This window comes from Sturnus vulgaris, chromosome Z (assembly GCF_052056855.1).
Source record: "Sturnus vulgaris isolate bStuVul1 chromosome Z, bStuVul1.hap1, whole genome shotgun sequence".
Classification (NCBI taxonomy): Eukaryota; Metazoa; Chordata; class Aves; order Passeriformes; family Sturnidae; genus Sturnus; species Sturnus vulgaris.
In genome coordinates, this window is record NC_142283.1 from 69,941,780 (window position 1) to 69,963,852 (window position 22,073).

The window sequence follows — 22,073 nt, forward strand, 5'->3', positions numbered from 1 at the left end:
TTTAAACAATAAAAGCTGTATACAATGCTACTGTAGATACTACACATACTGATAAGGAACATCATGCAAAGAAGTACAGACACTAGAAAATACGTTTCCTAAAATTCACACAGAGGGTACACCGAATTGCAACTTGTGAACACACAAAGGAATTAAACACGATAACTAATCTAAAATTTGTTGCACTTGTAAAGCAGCAATCTGTTAACTCTTAACTGGAAAAAAATAAAAAGGAATCGGAGAAATTGTACTATTTTATTTGGATACTTAAATACATTGAACACATGACACGGCATTTGTAAAGTTGGCAGTTGTCTTCGTTTTGATTTGCCAATTTAAATAAACTCATTTTTTCTGTTGTGAGACAGAACCAGGAGCAAAAAAGCAAGGCAGGCCTGAAACTTAAGAGAGTATAAAAAAAGAAATTTATTAACTACACAAACAAAGGGGGGGGGCGGGGAACAAATTCAGAATAAGATTTTTTTCAGACCACTCCCTCCTTCCCTCTCCCAACCTTCATAACAACAAAACAAACATAGAACAAATACTTCGGTCCCAACTAAGTCTTTTTCAGTTCACTTCCGGAGAGAGAAGCCTCCTCTCGTTGAAGCTGTTGGGATTTTTTCCACAAGAAGGAAGAAAACAGTCTTCTTGTGGTTTTATCTTTCACGATTTGCATCTGCCCCGGAACCTGCAATCGTGACTCTCCTCCCAACTCCACAGCCTCCCCAAAGCTGTAGATGTGGGCCATGTCTGTCTCATGGGGTATTACTTTTAAGAATTAAATGTTCCACAGCAAAGGTTTTCTTCATTTCTTTTCTCTCTGTTCATGCTTCATCCTCAGAAAACCGAGATCCCCTTCTTTCCTCAGAGCAAAGATTCTCAACACAGGTGCTCTTTGGTCAAATCATCCATCAAATGGAACATCTCCAACCCCCCATGTCTTTCTCCATGGTTTATAGGAATATTCAGTACATCAGTTCATCCCTACAATCTTACAAAAGGATTTTCAGCCATCTTAACAGCATCTCCTCATTCTCCTTCCATCTAAAAAACTTAGCTCGTGCTTCATTGACTTCAGAAATCTTCTTATTCCCTTTCATATTCAAAGGAAAGCCAGAGGTTTTGCAAATCTTATCTGAGCACTAAAGAGTTAAAGTTTAACACAACTACAAAAGTTGGGCCAGGCCCAGGCCACGCTGGGTGGAGAGGGCTGAGGTGTCAATCAGCCCTTCTGGGGCTGGGCTACAGCCCCACCCTGCCCATGGCCACCCCTGCTCCCCAGACAGGGCCCGGCTGCCTCCCCCAGGCTGTGCGGGGCCTGGGCAGGCCTGGCCCTTCCAACAGCTGTGGCAACCAGACCCCAGAGCCACAGGCCCGTGGAGGAGGAAGCCATGAAGGTTTTATCAAGGAGCCTCTCCTCCTCCCGGCCATTGGGTCCCCTCATTACAAATGGGGCCCAAGTGGCCTCCTGAGCCTCCCCCCACACAGCAGGGGGAAACTCGGGTTGGTGTCACCTGCTCAGACACCAGAAAGACAAAGAGGCTCAGTTCCAGATTACCTCCTTCAAAATGTGTGTTCATGGAGCAAACTAACTTTCTCCCTTTGGTTGTTGAAGGTGTCCCAACCCGCACAGAGGAAGCTCCCTTAGAGAGAACTTCTGAGTTTCTTCTTCCCAAGTCAACCCACCACAGCAGTAACGAAAAAAAGAATTTGGCAATATAACAAATTCACTATTTATAAAGACATATTTTTCACTTAACTAACAAAGCTAAGTAACTGACATACAGGAGTTATTTGCACAATATAAGTAATTCCTTATTACAAAATTCAGATGTAGAATTAAGCCAGTTTAATTCAACAATCCCTTTTTATACTACAGCAAGTTTTACAAATTATTTGCTTTCAAATTTTCACCCGCTATCCCAAATAAAGAAATAAATGTTTCATTTTGCTTCAAATGCTCTAAAATAATTCTTTAAACCAATTATTTTTCAAATTTTACGTTTTTTCCACTCTGGCTTGTCTGTTTCATCATCTTCTGGTTCCACTTCTGCAAAAACTGTTTTCGGCTGCGTTCTAGAAAAAAAGTTTAAAATATTAAATAAGTGGTCAGACTATAACAGCAGAAACTGTTTTAGGCACTAGACACAAACAAAATAAATACATATAGATATTTTCAAAAAAAGAGCATACTGGACTTCACCATTTTTATTTTTGACAATAACCTATCAACTAACCTCCTCAGAAATGAAGAAACCCGCAGCTCACAGACAAACAAGCACAACAAACACGCATATTTTGCAAGTATTATTTTTTCATTAGCTTACAATCAACATCTGTGTATTCCATGAAGAAAATTAAGATAGAAGTGAGGAACAAATACATTTATCTCCATGCTAGAAAAGCAGAGCCACTGGCCTCCTCATTCCATGAATTTTAAAAAGAAACTTCTATCTTGATACACTGTAGAAAAACAACAGCCAGTAAACGAAAACAGAACAGCTAAGCCAGGTTTCTGGCTAAGACTGTCCATGGAAAAACAGTTTCTCCCCCAGAGACTTTATCTAACACTACAGTAACATAAAAAAGGTAATGATCTTCGTATGAGAACACAGTGTATCTGACAGTCAAGCCTGATAGTATCAATTCCTCCACTCTTTGTGTGAACTTTAAATACCACTTCACCTTTACAAAAGTAATTACTGATTACTTCCTGAATTAACACAGTATCAAGCAGCAATTCAATAAACTGTTTGGACATTCAGTTCGCTTGTTTTACACTTTAACAACTGCATGGTCCCCTTTTCCAACTTAATTCTCACCACAATCACTGCAGAGCTGAAACTACCAGATTTCTGATGCTGGTTGTGCTCAACTTCTCAACATGACAAAGTATAAAATGCAGCCAAGGCAGTCATCATCTCGTTACTATATTAACCAATATTTTTGCATCAGTCTAAGGATGTGAAGCATAATTATTATAACATCTGTTATTTGGCAAACTCTACAAAATGCATAAACCTTAACAAAATTGTGCCCACCTGACATAGCACAGTAGGAAAAATCCAATGTTGCCTCTGACTTCAAAGACTAAGAACAAGCCATCAGCTCGTACAGAGCAGGACTCTCTACTTTTTAAATATGTGACACAAATAGGTTCAAAATCACCAAAACTAGTCAAAGACAACTAACTCCCCTTACATACAGAATCCTTCTATTGCCCTGCATGCTCCTCCATCCTCCAAACTTGCTATGGAGGAAAGGGTCATACTGACAATTCCAGAGATGGCCCTACTGTAGAACTCCAACTGCACGTGGTAACTGGGTGCAGGCTGTAGCAGACCTTGCACCCAGAAGAAGACTTATGGTGTGGAAGTTAAATGAGTCCTTCTGCTGTCCATGGAAAGCATAAAAGCACAACAGATTAAAAAATATTTTCCAATTTAAAAATTTCATCATAAAATACTTATAGAAACTCTACTTAACCCATTGCTGAAGAAAGCAGGAAAAATAAAAAATAATATTAAAAAGGGGGAAAAAAAATCAACATTCAATCCAAAATAGGCACCAGGGATGAAGGCTTTAGTGGCTGATATACAGGATTTTGCTAGCTGCTGAAAAGGAAGAATGTATAGAATCTTCTTCTCTTTTTTTCTGACATACTGACAAAGGTTCATTTAGCCCATTTTAGCAATGTACCCTCCTTTTACCACAATAGATGACAAGTATCTAAATGTCCTCTAGGATGACTTCAGTATTAAGAGTTTCATTAGTAAAGCACAACTAAATCAAATGGAAGCCTATAATTTCTGACCACAAGCCTGCAACTGTCATAATTCAGACAAACATTTCCAACTTAGAGGAATTAATAAATTTGTGAAACAAACAGCAAAATCTGTGTTTTTTCTAGGATAGGAGTGGCACAGAAAAAAGGCATAGACTTCAGAAAAGGTAAGTGTGCTACTCAGTGCAGGAAAGCTGAGGTAGGGGAAGAAGGACAAAAAAAGAAAAAACTGTACCATAATCTAGCAGTATTCAGCTAAAGCAAAAACATGCAGAGGAAGTCAAGTCTGCTTGCTACCTCACTTTTTTAAATTACCATGAAATAGCCATAGCCTCAGCTGAAATGTAAACTGTTCCACCTCCACAATCTACATGGCTGTAACTGGGGCACCTAGGGTGATTCATATGCATGACCATTCTAAAATACTGTTTTTGTTATGATTTTTATCAGCAGTGATCATTTAATCTAATTTAAGCACTTTTTTTTTTTTCTGCTTAGGAACTACACTGGAGATTGCTAGTGTAGTAGGAGTTTGCTGTATGATTAATATTTAAAGAAAAATTATCAAAATAAATTTTCTTCCAGTAAGTATTATTTCTGAGGGCTGTGCTCTTTTTCCCCCATCAAATTTCTCCGTTTTATTTATCCTTGACTTTAGGGGTTTATTTCAGTTTGTTAAGGATCTGTTTGGCAGATCCCATGGCAGAATACTATGGAGGGCAAATGGACCCAAGGAAAACTCCTCAAAACCGATTACATTTAATCTGCAGAAAGCACAGCCTAGCAGTAGCCTGGCATGGATGCATATGGATATGACTCTGATAAACCACATACTCCAAAAAAGAACAACAAAAAGGAGGCAAGGACACCCTCAGCTAAGAGGAACAGTGGCATTACATGAACACGGAGGAACAGAGTTATGACAGCCAAAGCTCAGATGGAACTGAAACAGAAAAGGCAACAACAAACGACTTCTACAGCTACACTGACAGCCAAAGGAATGTGGAAGAAAAGTGCTTTATTGAGCAGGTAAACCAGTAACATAGCATATGGAAAAGGTCAAGATACTCAGTGCTTTTTTTGGCACCATTTTCCCTGAAAAGGTCGGTCCTCAGTCCTGCAAGCACTCCTACATTACAGCAGTCTTTGGTAGAGACTGAGACATTTCCAACAGGAAGAAGAAGAGAGAGTTTGTAGGTCAATGGACATGTAAAAATCCATATCAGATGGGTGGATCCAGAGGTACTGAGGGAGTCATTGCAAGGGCACTCTGTCATCACTGAGATGATACAGTGACTGAGAGAGGGTCTTAATGGCTAGAAAAAGTAAACATCATCATCTTTGTGAGGGGCAAAAGGAGGATTTGGGGAACTAGCTCAGTTCGCAGGAAAGCTATGTAATAAATCCCAATGGAAGGCATTTCCAGATACATGAAGGACATGAAGGTGGTAGGGAACAGCCAGCATGGACTCAGCAAGCGCATAGTGTGCCTGCCAACCAGATTGCTAGAAAAGGCTGCCCAGACAGGTGTGAGAATTTCCATACTTGAAGATATTTAACCTTGGTTGAGCACACCCCTGAACAACCCAAATCTAATTGGATCTGAGCAGTGAACACACTTTAAGCAGAATCTTGGACTAGATGACTTCAGGCATTCCCTTCCTACCTAAATTGTTCTATGATCCTGTGTTTCCACATGACTGTCAGCTGAAACCAGTATCTCATACACCAAAAAATGCATTCTTATTGTGGGTTATGGTAACAGGCTGCAAACAAAAATGGGAAAACAAACTAGTATGATTTATTTATACTATGTGCTTCTCTTTACTTCAGTGGTTTTCAAGATATTCAGATATGTAGACCTCTAGAAAATTTCCAGGGGCCATGAAGACTGCTTTAGAGTCACCATAATCCCTCTGGCTAGGGGTTGTTTTCCTTAATTGCTTTTCAGGGATCCAATAAAAGTAGCTCATTGACATGTGAGGATCACAGACTAGCAAATAAATAATACTGCTGCAGCAAAACCAGCTGGAGATGACAACTGCATATCACAACATGTGACTCATGTCAAAGTAACTTTTGAAATTTGTGTTTATATTGCACTGAAACAAAGAAAAAAGATTTTCAAGCATGTTGGAAACAAGAATAATGTCATAAAAGTCACTTCCAGACTGAAAAGTTATGGTTTTCAGCATCAGGCACCTTTTTTTTCTTCACCCCACCAACCAGTCTGACTCTTTTTTTAATCTCAGGTGCTTCCATCTCAAAATGACCAACTTACAAAAAAATATTTAGGATGAATATAACAAGGCATGCCAACAAGGCAGGCTGTTGTTAAAAGACATTTTGCTCAGTCCGGATTCTTCAGCTAATTCAGCTACTTGAGCCATTACATGACTAACACTTCATAGACTGGCATTGCCCTTGAGAAAAAGTTTAGTGAACACAACACAGCTACAGACTTCTGTTTCCAGTCATTCCCTTTTGATAGAGACAAGCAGCAATGAAAAAGACTGCAAAATAGGAGCAACATCAGTGAAATGAAAGGTATTTTCAAGAACTCCTATTTACCTCGTCGAGGAGGGAAATTTCACCCTCACTTTCTCTCTGGTGCAGAAGAAATCTGCATCTGGGCCTGATTAGGCACTCAGCTACAATGCTTAGTAATTCCTGCTGATCCTTCAGAGGGACATCTGAAGTCATTATAGTATATCTGTACAGCTGTGTTAAAACAAACAGCTCACAAAGAATGTAATTTTCAAACATTTACAACTGATGCCTCAAGTTCCTTTCCTGTAGTTCTTTACTTGAAATCTTCAATCTGTTCTTCCTTTCCTTTCACTCCACTGGAATGGCTCTTGCCAAGGACTGTAACAAGCTTTTTCCTGAGAAATCTCAAGATCTTTTCCTTAACCTCATCCATTATGACTTTTCTGCTGTGTTGATCACATCTTATTTGACACTTTTTTCACACTGGGCTTCTGTGACATGTCATCTCCTGATTCAGCCTGTATTCCTTATCATCCTCAGTATCCTTTTCAGCAGCATCTGTTTTTCACCCATTCTTTTGCCTCTTACGTACTTCCCCCTCCTTTCTGGCTCAAATGTCAGGGGAAACAGAAAGGTCAAGCTAATGATAACAAACTGAAAATTTTTTTCAAGCGATAAATAATGCAAATGAATATTCAGCTTCAAGAGTAAATTAGGCACCTTTAACTCCAAAAAAAAGAAATATATTTTTACATAGAATGTAACTAACAACAGAAGTCATGTGTTTCTTAGAAAATGTATTGAAGTGAAAATCATAGAATCTTAGAATGGTTTGGGTTGAAAGAGACCTTAAAGATCATCCAATGCCAACTCCCCTACCATGGGCAGGACAGCTTCCACTAGACCAGGTTGCTCAGAGCTCCATCCAACCTGGCCTGGAACACTGACAGGGATGGTGCATTCACAGCTTCTCTGGGCAGCCTGTTCTGTGCCTCACTACCCTCTGAGTAAAGAATTTCTTTGTAACATCTAATCTAAATCTCTCCTCTTTTAGTTTAAAACCATTTCCCCTTGTCCAGTCACTACCCACCCATGTAAAAAAGTCACTCTTCCTCATATACAATTCAAAAGCATTAAAGCTGTTAACTGATTGAGAATGATGTAGCCAGTATGGATCAGGAACAGACAAATCAATCCAGTCATCATATTCCAAGTTATGCAAACTGATTAACCAGAAAAGAGCATTTCTTAATATTCTCAGTCTAAAATTATTTAATAACTATCACTGGAGAAAATTAAGTAACTGTAGTTTTCTTGCACATTTTCTGAAGAAGAAGAGTGAATACGTGCATAGACAGCACAGGACCAAAATCCCTGTCAAACAAAAGATATATCAAGTGGATAGTTTTATACCATGTTTAAGTAAAAATTTACTACAAGAAATGTGGAAAAATTGGTAGCAGAAGAATGAAGTAGTGAAAGAATAAACACTGTTTAAAACAATGAAACATACTGGATGTATGTTTTTTAGGTTTTAAGACAGTATATGATTTTAAACATGTATCGGAGTATCACCTTTCCTAAATCTATAGTGTAACTTACACTACAGCTAAAGCAGCTGTCCAGTACACAAACCAGTATTGCATAAAAATTTGAATCAATTACTTGCAATTTGCATATTTTGTTAAATATAAGTCTCTAAGTACATCTGTAAAATGAATTTTATATACAGGTTAAACATCCATGCTCTGTAAATTCAGATGTAGGATATAATTTTAATAGCATATATTATTATATTACATATATTATAATAACACAGCTTTATGTGGCTGTTAATGAAGTCCTCAATTTCTGAAAACTAAGAACACGACACATAATAAAGCTTCTGCATTTCATTGTCTTAGATATTACTATTAGTTGTATTAGTGCTGTTATCTATTGTCATTATTATTATGTTATTGTTCTTATTATTAATAATGTTATTATTGTTTGGGAGTTTCTTCATGCTCTTTGCACAGAGTATATCTGAAATTGAAGCTTTTAAAACAAGGATAATGGCAGCTTCACCAGGATGAGATTTATCAGCTGACAAAGCCATCATGGCAGTGTGCTGGCTGCAGTCCAATTCTGCCACATACATATCACTGTCTGGTGTGTAAGTTAATAGCAGTCTGGGCTTGCATCCTGCCCACTTCTCAGCCAGATCTCCTCTTCCCCTCCAGCCACATCTTTAACAAGGAACTGTAATGAGATCTGGCCACCTGACACAGTAAGCCTCCCCTAACACAGCTTTGTTTTAAAACTTTCATGTCTACTACATTGCAGGTGTTGGAGATGAAATGTAATATACAATCAATGAAGTTTAGCCAAAAATATGCCAACGTATCTATCTATCTGATGGAATGTGTGATTGCATTTACTTTCGAGAATAAATAAAACCAGATGCCTACATATTCTGAGTGTATTTCCTCTCTAGCAATCATGAACTCTCAAACAATTAAAAATCAATACTTAGCGTATTCATTACAACAATTGCTGCAGAATTAGGCTTTCAAATATCCCATCTTTGGTACCAAGAGTGATACTGTAAAACGCATTGGTTTGATGTATAACATCAAATGCCAAAGAGTTATCAATTACCTGGTCAAAGCCAGGCTGGTCGCTGACATCCCAAGCTGCTTTGAAACTGCTATTCAGTTATCTTTGTGAATATGAGGGTCAAGTCAGAAAACAAATGTCACCCTCCGAAACAAGCTGTGATTCATAGAATATTTCAAATTTCTGGAAAGAGGTGGTGATTGGTTCACTAAAGAGCTAAACATTAATAAAGAAAGTAGTCAGTAAAGTACTAATGAATGTACAGCCTTGGAGAGAGAATACTGTGCTGCAAAATAGAAAGCATTTAATTACTGGCAGACTGTTCTGTGAAGACTATTTGAACTCTTCAAAATGTTTTCTTATGCATTTTGAAAACATTGCTTGACACTATTTTGTGGAAAAAAAGCTCCATCAATGATAATAAAATGTGACAATTCTTGTAATTTTTAAAGTGGTAGTCTCAGTTCATTAGTATAAAATGCATTTACGTAGTACCTATTTCTATACTATTGTGAATGTATTTAATTGTTCGAGATGTATTTATTTCTAGGAAAAAAAAATCCTTGGGTAGAAAGCATTCAAGAAGAATACTGCACAATTTTCACTTTAGTATATACACACAAATACCACACTCACACACATAATTTAAAAGGAGTAAAGTACCATCTGTGGCACCAACAAGGTTTTATGAGAAAAATCTTAATAAGGCTCCTTAACTTATGCTACACCTGAAAACTTATTTCTTTATGCTGAATTTTTGGTAGATTTTTATCAGTGCAATTTTTAATATTGCTGTACCTTTAAAATCAAGTTAATTCAGGCAGTTACTTGGGTCCTCATGTAGGAAGAATTCAGATGAAAACTTATAACAGTCGAGAAATCATCCTGTCATAACACCACGTAAATATTTTGAAGGTTTAATGTAAGAATCAGTCAGAACTAGAGGGCGTATTGGAAAATCATCCCAATGTATCAATGGGACAGTATCCTATTATAAGGTATATTGCAGTTTAAGACACAGATTTGGAGAAGATTCTAAACTCAAATCAACTTTGAAAGTTTTAAAATAACTTCTAGCACTGGTAGGTACATTTTAAAAGTGGAAATATGGAAGTTCAACAATTTAACTGCCTGGAAACTCACATCTTTATAAAAGAGTATATACTTGGTTTATGTATTTGTGGCAGCATCCCAAGAAAGGCAAAGCATAGCACTAAAACATCTATTTCAACTGAACTCCTACTGGCCCCCAGAAATATTACTTGTATTCTTAATTGTTTCCTTACTTAGCATAAGCAGGAGCCACCCAGTATGGATTCTCCTCCGCCTCCTTTGCGTGACGTAAAATGGCCTCTCGAGGGTTGCTGTCATCTGTCTTGTCCAGGGCAATGTTCTTGACTATGTACGAGGACAGGGTGACCCCGTGAGTCCCAACACGGCCACCACGACCTGTGGCACAAAGAGAAAAATATTTAAGAAATATGTAGAGCCTGCCACAGTGACCTGATACAAAGAGGTTATTTAATGCTACAGGAAGGATTTAACTTAGGGCCGCATTCAGGTGGGTGTTTTACTGATTATGTAACTCAAACTAAGCCATTGTAACTACTGATTTTTTGCAGGCAAGCACTCCAATGAGACATCAATGTCTTAACGTGCTGGACACTGTCCATACGTCTACAGAGTAGCCACCACCCAAAAACTGCAAACCCAAATGAGTGTAGAACCAAAATAAGATGGCCCCTTTGGCATACGACAGTCCAAAATGATTATGTCTAGATTACCTGCTCCTGCTACTGGAGGTTCGGGTTTGTGAGACTTCAGGGGGTCCAACCTATCCTTCTCCAGCTGTTTCCTCGTGCTCCGTTGTCGTGGTTCGCGGAACATTGGAAGTGCATGGGCTGATGAGTGACAGTTTGGAGAAAATTAAATGTTAGAAATGCCACTTTCTTCTTAACATTTTAAATACAAAGAGTTGGACTCTCTTGCAATGGAAAAGGTGGCAGGTAATCCCATATCCAAACAGGTTTACTGAGTTGTACTTTCAGGTGTTTCTTTCTGATGAATTTTTCAAAGGTGAAAGCAGTCAGATATCAGGGTTTCTTCAGGCAGGAGCCTCTCATCTGAAATACTGTTTACACAGTTTGTGCATATTTCATTCACACCTCTGTCATTCAGTTCTCAACACTAGCATTGTGACCAATCAGTTACTCTTCTCTAAACTTCCCATGTTTCTCCAGCTTTCTCATATTCTACAAGCATGACAAGGCACTTGATACATTCTTGGATATGACAAAGAGTGGACCAGAAACCCCTCAATGATTTCAAATGTAATTTTATGCGCATGAAGTCACAATCATGCTCTTTCTTAAATAGTAAGATTAATCACCATTGGGAAAACATCATAACTGTAACAGTCTGGCTAAATTGTCAGGATTTGTAACTTCTATTTCCTCATAAAAGTGCTATCTTCAGTTACAGTAATGGCTTTGATCCACTCAGACAAGAGAGTCATTTGTCAGCAACAGAGAAACATCATGTTAATGGACACAGCTTTCTTGCAGTGAGGTTTAGATCTCACACGCAGGTGTGCCCACTGCTGCTGTTTCCCAAAGTCTGGGAAGCTGTGTAGCAGACAAATGATCCAATAAAGACAAAAAATAACCAAAACAAATCTTAAATTTAGGAACATCATCTCTATATTGAATAAAAAACCATCAGGGAGCATTCAGGCACCTATCAGCTTGAGTTTTCAGCTTATTTCTGTAAGTTTGTTCAACTTACTGGACTGAATGAAGTCACAGCCAGGTGACATGCAGCAGATCTTTTGAAACAAATGATCAAGTTTTATTTTTGCAGATTTCATTAAGTATGAAATGCCAGGGACAATTTTCTGGCAAGCACTAAGCTTGATCAGTTTCCACAGAGCATCTGAGGTGACTAATACACAGATCCAAGCCTTTACCATTTGTGGAGTAAAGGTTGTCTAAGGGAAAACCATGCTGTGTATTCCTGTATTTTAGAAGTGACACTTAATCCCTTAAAAAACATTCCTGCATTTAAAGTAGCCATTACAGGCAATTCTGATATTAAAGAGCAACAAGAAGTCTGAAGGAAAAAAAAAACAAACCAAAAACAGAAAGAAAAAAGGGGGAAAAAGAAAAAAAAAAAAAAAAGAATAAAAAAGGGGTCATTTTACTTTGCAAAGCACTTCAGAGATCTTCAGGTCTTCCCAGTTCTGTTTGTAAACTTAGAAGACAGACATCTAACCTCTGAAAAGTTTCCAAAATATGCACAAAAATTAAAAATTTGCTAACCAGATCCTTACAACATTTTTCTGCATTGATGCATATGGAAGCATCTTTGTTTAGTTTCAATATTATGTGGAAGAAACAGCTAATTAGCTAGAACTCAATAATAAAATCCCAACAATTTGCATAACTGGGACCTATATCTTTCAATGACATTTGTAAATGCCATTGAACACACAAGTTCCACTGGGTTTTAAGCAGAATTTTCTTTAAAAGATTGGAAGTTCTTTAGAATATAAACACTAATGACAGTGCACACAAAGCACTACAGTGAAGGATGTTATAAGGATGGATTATGAGCACCCAATGAAAATAAATACCCCTCATCTTCAGCAGCTGCTGCTTAAGTTTACCCCAAAAACTGGAGCTGGACATCTGAAGCAGTAAGGTAGGATGGAGACAGCTGTGGCTGGGAAGTGCCCAAGATGGGAACCCAGAACCAAAGTACCCTGATATGGGTCTAGTTACCAAGACTGCCCAAACTTTCTCATTCTAAACCTCTTTTTGTTTATCATGCTGCTGGTCAACCTGTTTGTTTTATAGAGAAATGGTCGTAGATATGTAAAGCCAAGACTACTAAAAATCAGAACGGAACACCCTGGAACTGGAAGAGGATGAATAGAAGCAGAAAATGACAAACAAGTGACTGTTCTCATTTCACATGAGGAAACACTACATAGGCTAATGCTAGTGCTGACTGTAAAGATCTCTCAGTTAATCCCTTCGTTCCACTGTAAAATTTGTCATTGGGAAAAGGCAGATTATGAAACATATTATAGTAGCAATGATAAGTATTTTTAATGCGTCAGTGGTCCTTACAACAAACACATGCTCTTAAAAACCCCTTAGGCTATGAATACTCAAGTTATTTAAAACCCTGTGTAACTTGGGTTACATCACAGTTATAAACTTTGAAAAATCATTTGTTATTTGTTCAAGGTCTGTCTCTCATCTCTGATTTTGTCACTGGTACGGCAAAGTGGCAAAACTCTTCCTAAATCCATCTACATTCCACAATTAAGTTATAGAACACTGAAAAAGCTCCAAAATTTTTGAGGCTTTCAGGAGCACCAAATTCAAGAAACCAACCATTATTATGAACTTTACAGAGCATAAAAATTGGATATACCTTTCTGGTTGTGCAACACTATGAAAAATTTGTATGAAGCACCAATATACGACACCAGCAATCAATGCTTACTGAAACACTGCTTTTTAGAGGAGAAAAAATAAAGCTAAACAATCTGCAAATAATTTCTGAGCTAAGGATGCTGCTATAAAGATATGTTTAAATTTCTTACGTGTTATAATGTAATCCTGTGTAAGAGTCTCTGCTTGTCTCTCTTTTCGTTTTGTTTTGACCACACATAATTTTGCTCCCCTAGGAGGAAACAGAGCAGTTCAGTTAGTCTGTTTATATCAAACAGACACCAGTTTTTGTTCAAGACAGTCTCAACAAAATTATACAGCACTCTAAATATTCATGAATGTGTGTATCTTTGCCTGTTCATGCTCATGTGAGAGTAGAGAGATTATAGAGTTTCTGTTATAGAGCAGTTTATATGACATGCAGAAATAAGGGTGGAAGATTCATTTCACACTTCATTTGTCCACAGTACTTTAGTGTGCACATTGGAAGTGCTGCTCTCCAAACTTGGGCACTCATTTGGTCCTGATACAATTCTTCCTAAGCAGCAGAGCTGGCAGTTATCTAACCAGAGGTGCCTGTAACACTGAAGCAGGAAACCTGCATAAACCTGCATAAACCTGGCTGCAGCAAGATTCATTTAAACCAGTGCTATTTTCCTCTTCATGGTAAATACCAGGAAACAAATCAGGCACAAAACTGTGCTAGGGCTCTGTGGTCGAAACAATGATGACCAGCTCTCTTGTTCTCTAAACTGCCAAAACCAGAGAAATAAAACTTATTTCTCATAATCTTGTAAACCAGTTTATCTTCACATCCAAGTGCCCAAGTGACAGTAAGTATCCAGAAAACATGTTGGTTTAGGATGCCAGCAAAACAAAGATGGTACATACATGGGAAGAAAACCTTATTCATTCCACTCAATATCAATGAACTGTACATTTCCTCCCAGCTGACAGGAAAGAAAGCGATCTCCAGCCAATCCATATGGAAAAAGAATATTAATTGCAATGCAAGTATTTATAGACTATTAGGCCCTGTTCATCTTAGGCTGGCAAGTCACTGTCTGATAAATCAGTACCACCTTTCCCTTAGATGTACAGGCAAAATCCTCATTTGATAAATGAGGGTGGTGAGGAAGACTAAATGAAAGGTGGGGATGTGCTTCCTTGTCAAATTGGGTCTTCCATTATTACTTCATTAGCACTGAAGTTTTATACTTCTAAACAATATTTTTACTTCAGGAAGAAAATAAGCATTTAAAAAAATGACTAAATACAATAAATACACATTCAGTAACATTTTCTCAGCAAACTCCAAGAGACAGGATGAAAGGGTGGTTATTCTTACTGCAGAAATGAAAGTATTTGTAAAATTCAGGTAGAACAGTCAGCATACTGCAACAGGAAAAGCCCAGAGGAAAAAGTGCCACTCTTCATAAGTAAACATTTTGGGTTATTTTTTTTCTCTTTCTACTGCTGCTGAATAAGTAGAACTCTGCAAAACAGATGTTACTAACCAATTTTCCTAATTTCTTAGTAAAATCATTGAATCACAGAATGAGGCTAAATTTGATAAAACAGCCATAATAAAACATGATTACATACCTCTGGCTTTTGACAGGATCATAGTACACTTTGGCTAAACCATTTCCAGTACCAACCATGATCTGGTTCAGCTTGGGATGCCAAAGGCAACGCACAACACTCTGAAACAGAGTGAGATATTGACAGTTAGTTGATCACTCATCTGGATCTTAGAATTAATATTCACATAGTCAAAGACTGCATCACATTGTAGCAGGACCAAGCTTAAACACATGAATGAGCATATGAATACATGAATGAATAACTTCAGAGTAGAATACAATGTAAAAGGAGTGACAACACCAGGATGTAGACAGGAAAGGAAATAAAAATCGTTGACAGTATGACAACCAGTGTTTTCTACAGACTATCTGCCACCAGGATCTTTATGGGCATAATGAAAATGGAAAGTTAAAGAGGGATTTGAAGGAGAACGATGAAGTGCTTCAGATATGATATAGCAATTCAGGCCTTCATGACTTGTATTTTTAATTCTTAATTCTTCCACTTTCATTCATCACGTTATCTATTTTTTCCCTTCTTGTCATATACTGTTGACCTTTCACTTGCTGACTGCAGAAACGAAAGGAGATGCTGATTTTCACTCTTGCTTCTTTCTTCCCCACAACACTAAGAACTTGGTATTTGAAGCCAATGTCTCACAGCACTGTCAGCCTTCTGGTCAGCAGCAAAATCATTTTCAGACATTAAGAGTATTGTTCTACATGTGACTTTGAATCTCCATGTGAGTACTGTTCTCAGTCTGATTCAGCGGGACAGCACAGAAACTCTAAGACTCAAGCTTCTGACTGCAGAGAGCCAAAGTGGGCACAATCTGCCACAAAGGACAGCACATCTCATCAAAAACACAAAAGAAAGTATCTGTTTTTGACAGACAGTAATGCCTTAAACGGATGTTGTCCAAGGCTGAAGTTGGTTTGTGCCACTTATGTAACAAATGTATCCAGAGCTTGCAAAATGCATTATCTTGTTAGTATTTCATGGAACAATGCTCCCTTTTCTAGCCTTCCCTTTCTTCTCCCTGCATTTCCCATTGCATGTTCCATACTGTTTCTGGTTTGGTCCAGTCTCCATTTTTTTAATGCTAGGAGGCACACAACATTAGAAGTATTGAAAAAGTTCTGAAGCCCACTCAGCCATCATGAATCAGAACTTCATTTTACCACAAGATCATGCATGACACTCTCCTGAGCTGTTTTTTCTACTTTATATTCTCTTTTAAGAAGAAAAAACTGAGTGAGATGAAATTTCATTAATCAAACAGCCATTCTTTACAAGGTTCCCCAGCAAAGTATCCTCCTTCTACATACACACAACATACAATATTACACTTTCCCATTTACTTACAGGTACAAATAAACCTGGTTTGCTCATTACAAGACAATTACAGAACAACATTTAGAGGTAAATCTGAAGTACACAATACAGAGTTGATAATAAATTTTCAGATTTAAGGAAGAACCTTACATACTGTTATGTAATGCTCAAAATGCTAAAGTAACTCTAAAACACCAAAGCTAGTAACAAGTATTGAAGGTCAAAAGTGGGTGGCCTTTTCTTTTATTAATATTTATTGCATGTGGTTAGCCAGCCTTTTTAAACTCTGTAGTTAATGTGGTTCTCCACTTTCTTCTGTCAAGTAAATGTATTTTATAGCATGGTAGTGGATACCAGCCAACAAAAACAAGCCTGAGACAGTGTGGCTCAGCACTGATGGGGTTTGCAGAGTTTCTAACTTGTCAAACATGCACAGCACACTTAAAACCACCATGGCACGTGCTACAGAGGAGGCAAAAGAAACTGCCATTAAATGTAGCCCTATAAATCTTCTAAAACTGTAAAACGTTCCCAGAATATAATTTGTTAAAAACTAAACAAACTCAAGCTCTGAACATGCAAGTCATTTTATCAATCCACTGGCATATAAACCTACTTTATAAGAAATAATTAAAACTACTTCTGTGATTTTCAGATTATTTTAGAAATTGACAATATTCAAAAATACCAAAATATTGAATCCCTGAACTATATCCTAAATTATTTTCCGCATCATTTAATCATAAAGAAGTCAAAATTCTAATTAACTGTACAACAAAGGGATCATTATAGGCTAGGTCTTAACACTGGGACGGAAGGGTAAGGAGAATTTTTATCATACAAAAATAATTAACACTTAAAAAGTATTTATTCTTTGGTGCCTCTAACTTCTCAACTGCTTCCACCTACAATAACTGAGGTAGACATATTTGTCATTGGAAATGTTAAAAATCAAATTCCATCTTAAAGAAGGTCCTACCTGCCAGCTCTTCAGGCTCTTCATTCTTCAATGTTAATTGCAGACAAAGAAGTGTTTTCCTTTGCCTACGTGTGCATGTAGGCAGGTACCTGCCTATTGACACTGAATTTTACACAACTCCGGAATGGTTGTGGTTGGAAGAGAGCTCTGGAGATAAGTAATTCAACCATCCTGCTCCAAGCATGTCAGATACTACAGAGACCTCAGGATATCACCCTGGGTTTTTTTTTAATATTTCCCAGGATGGAAACTTGAGTTTCTATGTACAACCAGCCCTACCATAAAAAAAACCCAAAAACCCAACCACAAACCCCAAATTATTGTCTTTCATTTAAAACAAGAAAATCCTATGTAGATTCTGAAAACAAAAACATTGCAGGTCATAGCTTAGCAAATGGAAAATGTCTTGTAACAAGTAAGAAAGATAAAATGCAGAATGTATCATCACATAAACATCTTCAACATTTGAAAAAAAGATTTCTGTGATGGCTGAATGTTTTGGACACTATGCTTTTGAAGCATGAAGTCCTGGAAGCTTGTCATAAAAATCCTGAAAATAATTTTTCCATAGACTGATGTGGCCAGCTTTGTGATTATAAGAAAATTACAGAAGATAATTACTAGTAATGGTTTTAAAGTTGTTTTGTACTTTTGCTATGGCAAAAGCATTAAGTTCTTCAAATTAAATCAATCTGAAAAGTCTTTGGCAATGTCTATTGCATATACAAACACAGTAGCTTGCATTGGGAAATACTGGGAAAACATTGTGAAAATATTTTTGTGAAGACAGACAGGGAAAATACTAAAAATATTACCCAAAAGAGAAACACTGCAAATTTACCTTCTTGAGTCTCACTGTGAAAAAGGTTAGAACAGATTTAGTGGGTGTCATTATCTGCAGGCTGTTCGGGGGTGGTTCCCAAAAAGTCTCACCCCTATCAGTCTGTTCTCACCTCTGATTTCCCTTTAGAAACACATAAGCAGCGCTGGTGCTGCAGATAAACAGTAAACAACCAAATAATTTTTCTTGTAGGTTGTTCTCCATCTAGGTGAGCTCACTAGGCAACTACACACAGAGCTTTCCTGGTACTGAGCACGTAACAGTGCTTTGACAAGAGTTAACAGCAGTGTTTCTAAATGAGAAACTGAAGCCTCATTTTCTGTAACACAGAATGGGACATTTATTCTGGCCTAGGAATACAGCCCTCTGTTTAACAGGCACAGTGAAGAGTAACTGAAGCAAATTTGTCAGCAAGCAAAAACTAATTACCTCAACTGAAACTGTCCAGAGCACTTGGGCAACACCCTGACAGGAGTAAACAATGCAGAGAGGGCATTTTACAAGGTCAGCAAGAAAAGATTTAAATGATTTGTGGCATAGGAGTGGAAAATTTACCCCCTAAGATGAAACTATGAAGCTGGTAAGGTCATAAAACTACAGACTGATGTCAAGGACTGGAAGAATTTTCCTGGATCTTTGCTTATAAAGGCGGTTTGAGACTGCAGCAGCAAAGGCAAAATTCAGTTCCCTGGCCCACACTTCAGATAAGACCACTCAGTTTCAGAGTGTGGATAGAGCTGATCCAGGACGGGAGATGCAGTCTCAGAGGGGTCAGTACAGGTCAGGAAGGAAAGAAAGGTTAATTTCTAATAAGAGGGACTATGAATGGTTAGATATCCCACAACGGCACTGACTATCTGGATTGACAGAAGATTTGGAGAGGATGCACATATAAAGAAAAACATGAATGAGCTAATGCAGCAAGTATTCCTAGTTCCTGTGAATTATAAAGTACATATAATATATAAGTATATAATATATAAGTATTTAAGTATTATCTTCACATAAATGTTACATCTTAGACCTAGAAGACTTTTCTGAAGCATTCCAGAGCCTGAGCAGTCACTTAATCTTACTAATATTCTTTTGAGTCTACCTAAATGTGAGGTCGCTCATTATGTAACAAAATAACAAGAACATATATAATGAATGTCTCTTGAAAGCATTATTCACCCCTATTCTCTTTCACTCTGCTGCAAAAGATTAAGAGAAGATTCATGTTTCTGTCCATCACTGGCCTCCTGAATTCCTATACTAACATTTTACATATCTGTGAGCTGATCTTGTACAAAAGTACTGATTTTTTTTATGTGGTGCATTTCAGCTGAGATCCAACAAAACCTCACTAACTACTTATGTAAATAAGCCCCGTGATAACAGTAATCTTTTTCTGTTAGCCAAATTTTATTAAACAGACATGTACGTGTGTACGCATATGGAGGTCACAGCTGCAATAAGACTGGTATGATAATGATTTCACCATTTTCCAAAACATTTCAAGAACTTTCATATTTTTTACATAAATAGAAATCACCATACACTTCTAGAACACCAAGGTCAACAGAACTATATTCTCTCCTTGCTACTGCAAAATGAAAAGTAAATTAGAGGGGCCATATTTTACAGTGATGTTTTAATTTCTTTTCCCTCCTTCAGGAGGTCTTAGTGCTTCTCACTCAGACACTGTTTTCTTTGGAAACTACCCTTTCTTCTTAAAGACAATTAAGTTTTAAGGTTAAGTACCATGTAGTTATCTCTGAAAATGAACATTTAATGTAAAGTGTATTTGCAGATAACGCATGATAATGTATCAGCTTTTTCAAGTTCATTAGTAAATCTTCTCCTGCCATTCAGGGAAGATGAAAGAAAAACATGTTTCCGTAACAGTAATGCACTCCTGGAATAGACATTTTCCATTTTTCTTTCTTTTCACTTCCGGTACACACTTTCACTCTTCTCTGATTGTTCTTGACTTTCAACTGGCTTATACATTTACTCCAAAACACCAGATATGACTAACCAGTTAAGAGCAGCTATCAGACTTCTAGGCTAAGTACACTAAATTATTGTCTCCTCTCTATTAGTGCAAACTATTTAAATGAAAACATTGACAACAAATCTGCTTTGCAGACTGCATCTATGTATTTCCATCCCTACATTAAACTACCCCGAGGAGCTGGAAATCTGTACTGAATGATGCTGACATACAGCTAATACTCCTACTTTCCCTGTGCTGAATGTGCAGCCAACATTCCGCCTGTAAACAGTGAAAATCAAAAGTGATCTTCCAGACAGTCACTAGAAAAAAATACTGCTAATTCCAGATAAATACTGAAAATGGAAAGGAAACATGCTAATCCTAGGTATTCATACATCTCTAACCTGTGAAGCAAGAAATCATGAGCGTTTGATGTTTCTTTAAAAGAGCTACAGTTTAGATGAAGTTCAGTAACTCCATGGTGAAGTTGCTGATGTTTTGACAGTTGATGGGAAATCAGGAGCAAGTAAGAGAGCGTAGGCTTCACTCTCAGCTAGCACAAGCCTTTCATAGAGTGGCAGGCTTTTCTCCTGTAAATTGCCTACAGTCAAAAATTCTTAAATCAACAGAAATGAATGCAAAAGTAACCCATTATCTCCTACTTTGCTATTGGCAAGGTCAGAAAACGAGAGATTAAATGTTCCAGCGCTTTAGTAGAAGACAATAAACACCCACGGAGGGAAGTAAAGAGTTTAGGTGGGACTTGTTTCATCAAACTTAACATATCTACACTTCTAATCTTTGGAGATATATTCTTTAAATGTCTACAAATGTCTCCCTTTAAAGTTAATAGAAAAATAAGCATTTATAGTGGACTTCAGCTAACCTATTTTAGAGATCTATTTTAGGATGGGATAAAATCAAAGTCTGAATATGTTTATTTTTCTCTGTTGATTAGAAAAGGAGCCTAGGGTGACTGGATCAGCTGTAGACATCTATATTTGGTCAGGTGAATCCCTACAGCCTACAATGGCCAAAATAGCTATAAAAGAAGAACAGAAAACTAATGAGGATCTACATTACAGCATGTTTTGCTACTTAGATAAAACACCACAGTTCAAGATAAAGAATCCTGGTATCCATATTGAATACTCCCAGTGCAGAAAGAATATATCAGACACAAACTTCTAAAACTGCCCAATAAATCTTGAAAACCTTAGTGTCAAAGATCAGGTATAGCTCTGGAGATACTTAAAAACTGAACAGGGGTTTAAAAACTATATTTGCAATTATTGCTTACCCCTTTTCCAACCTACAGTCTAGTCTAATAAATAATTCCCCAGAGTCTGTTCTAAAGATATACAATAAAAAAGTGAAAGCAAGAGCTGCTGCCCTAAGAAAATATTTTTGGTCAGGAGAAGAAAAACTTAAACAAACCTTCTCTCTTTCCCATCTGCAAGCTTTGCTTCAATGGGTGTGACGGTATGTGATGGACTCTGTTTGAACAGCACTGCTTGGATTCGCTGCACTTGGCTGTCCAGGCAGTCAGATAAGTGACATATCAGCAGGGAAGACAGCAAACATGTAAAATTACATTCTTACCGTGGTCGTGGATTCTGTAAGGACAGGTGACCTCAGCAGTCACTAAGTGGGGCTTTTCTGATTGAACTGAGTATTTATCTTAAATGTAATTACTACAAATTCCAGTCTTTCTGAAAAAAAGCCTCATCTGTCAAAATCAGTGCAAGTATGCATGCAACTAATTTATTTAGCACATCTATTCTGTCTTTTCTCCTATATAAAATTATCCTACATATTTAAAGTGAAGAACAGCTTGCAGTATCTTTTGAATGCACAGGAGCTCAAAATGTAAGAAATAATACTACTTAGGAAGCTTATAATAAAAAGCAATTACCTTCCAAATTAACATCACCTGTTACCTAAGCTTACATTACATTTATGTTTGAGAGGGGTAAGCAATTTCAAACTTGGGCTGGATAGAGGGATGAAATCTCAGT

The 22,073-nt window shown here is 37.4% G+C and overlaps 1 protein-coding gene across 1 annotated transcript in view; it reads right to left on the minus strand.

Moving 5' to 3' along the window:
- Nucleotides 1–236: 236 nt before the first annotated feature.
- WDR70 (WD repeat domain 70) overlaps nucleotides 237–22,073 on the minus strand; it is a 126,957-nt gene continuing 105,120 nt past the window's right edge. Inside the window, exons 14-18 of the mRNA XM_088156929.1 lie at nucleotides 14,941–15,041; nucleotides 13,488–13,567; nucleotides 10,660–10,776; nucleotides 10,162–10,324; nucleotides 237–2,079 (exon numbers count right to left, since the gene is read on the minus strand). Coding sequence (XP_088013055.1) covers nucleotides 1,995–2,079; nucleotides 10,162–10,324; nucleotides 10,660–10,776; nucleotides 13,488–13,567; nucleotides 14,941–15,041 — 546 coding nt within the window. The 3' untranslated portion in view covers nucleotides 237–1,994. The remainder of the gene's footprint in view (nucleotides 2,080–10,161; nucleotides 10,325–10,659; nucleotides 10,777–13,487; nucleotides 13,568–14,940; nucleotides 15,042–22,073) is intronic.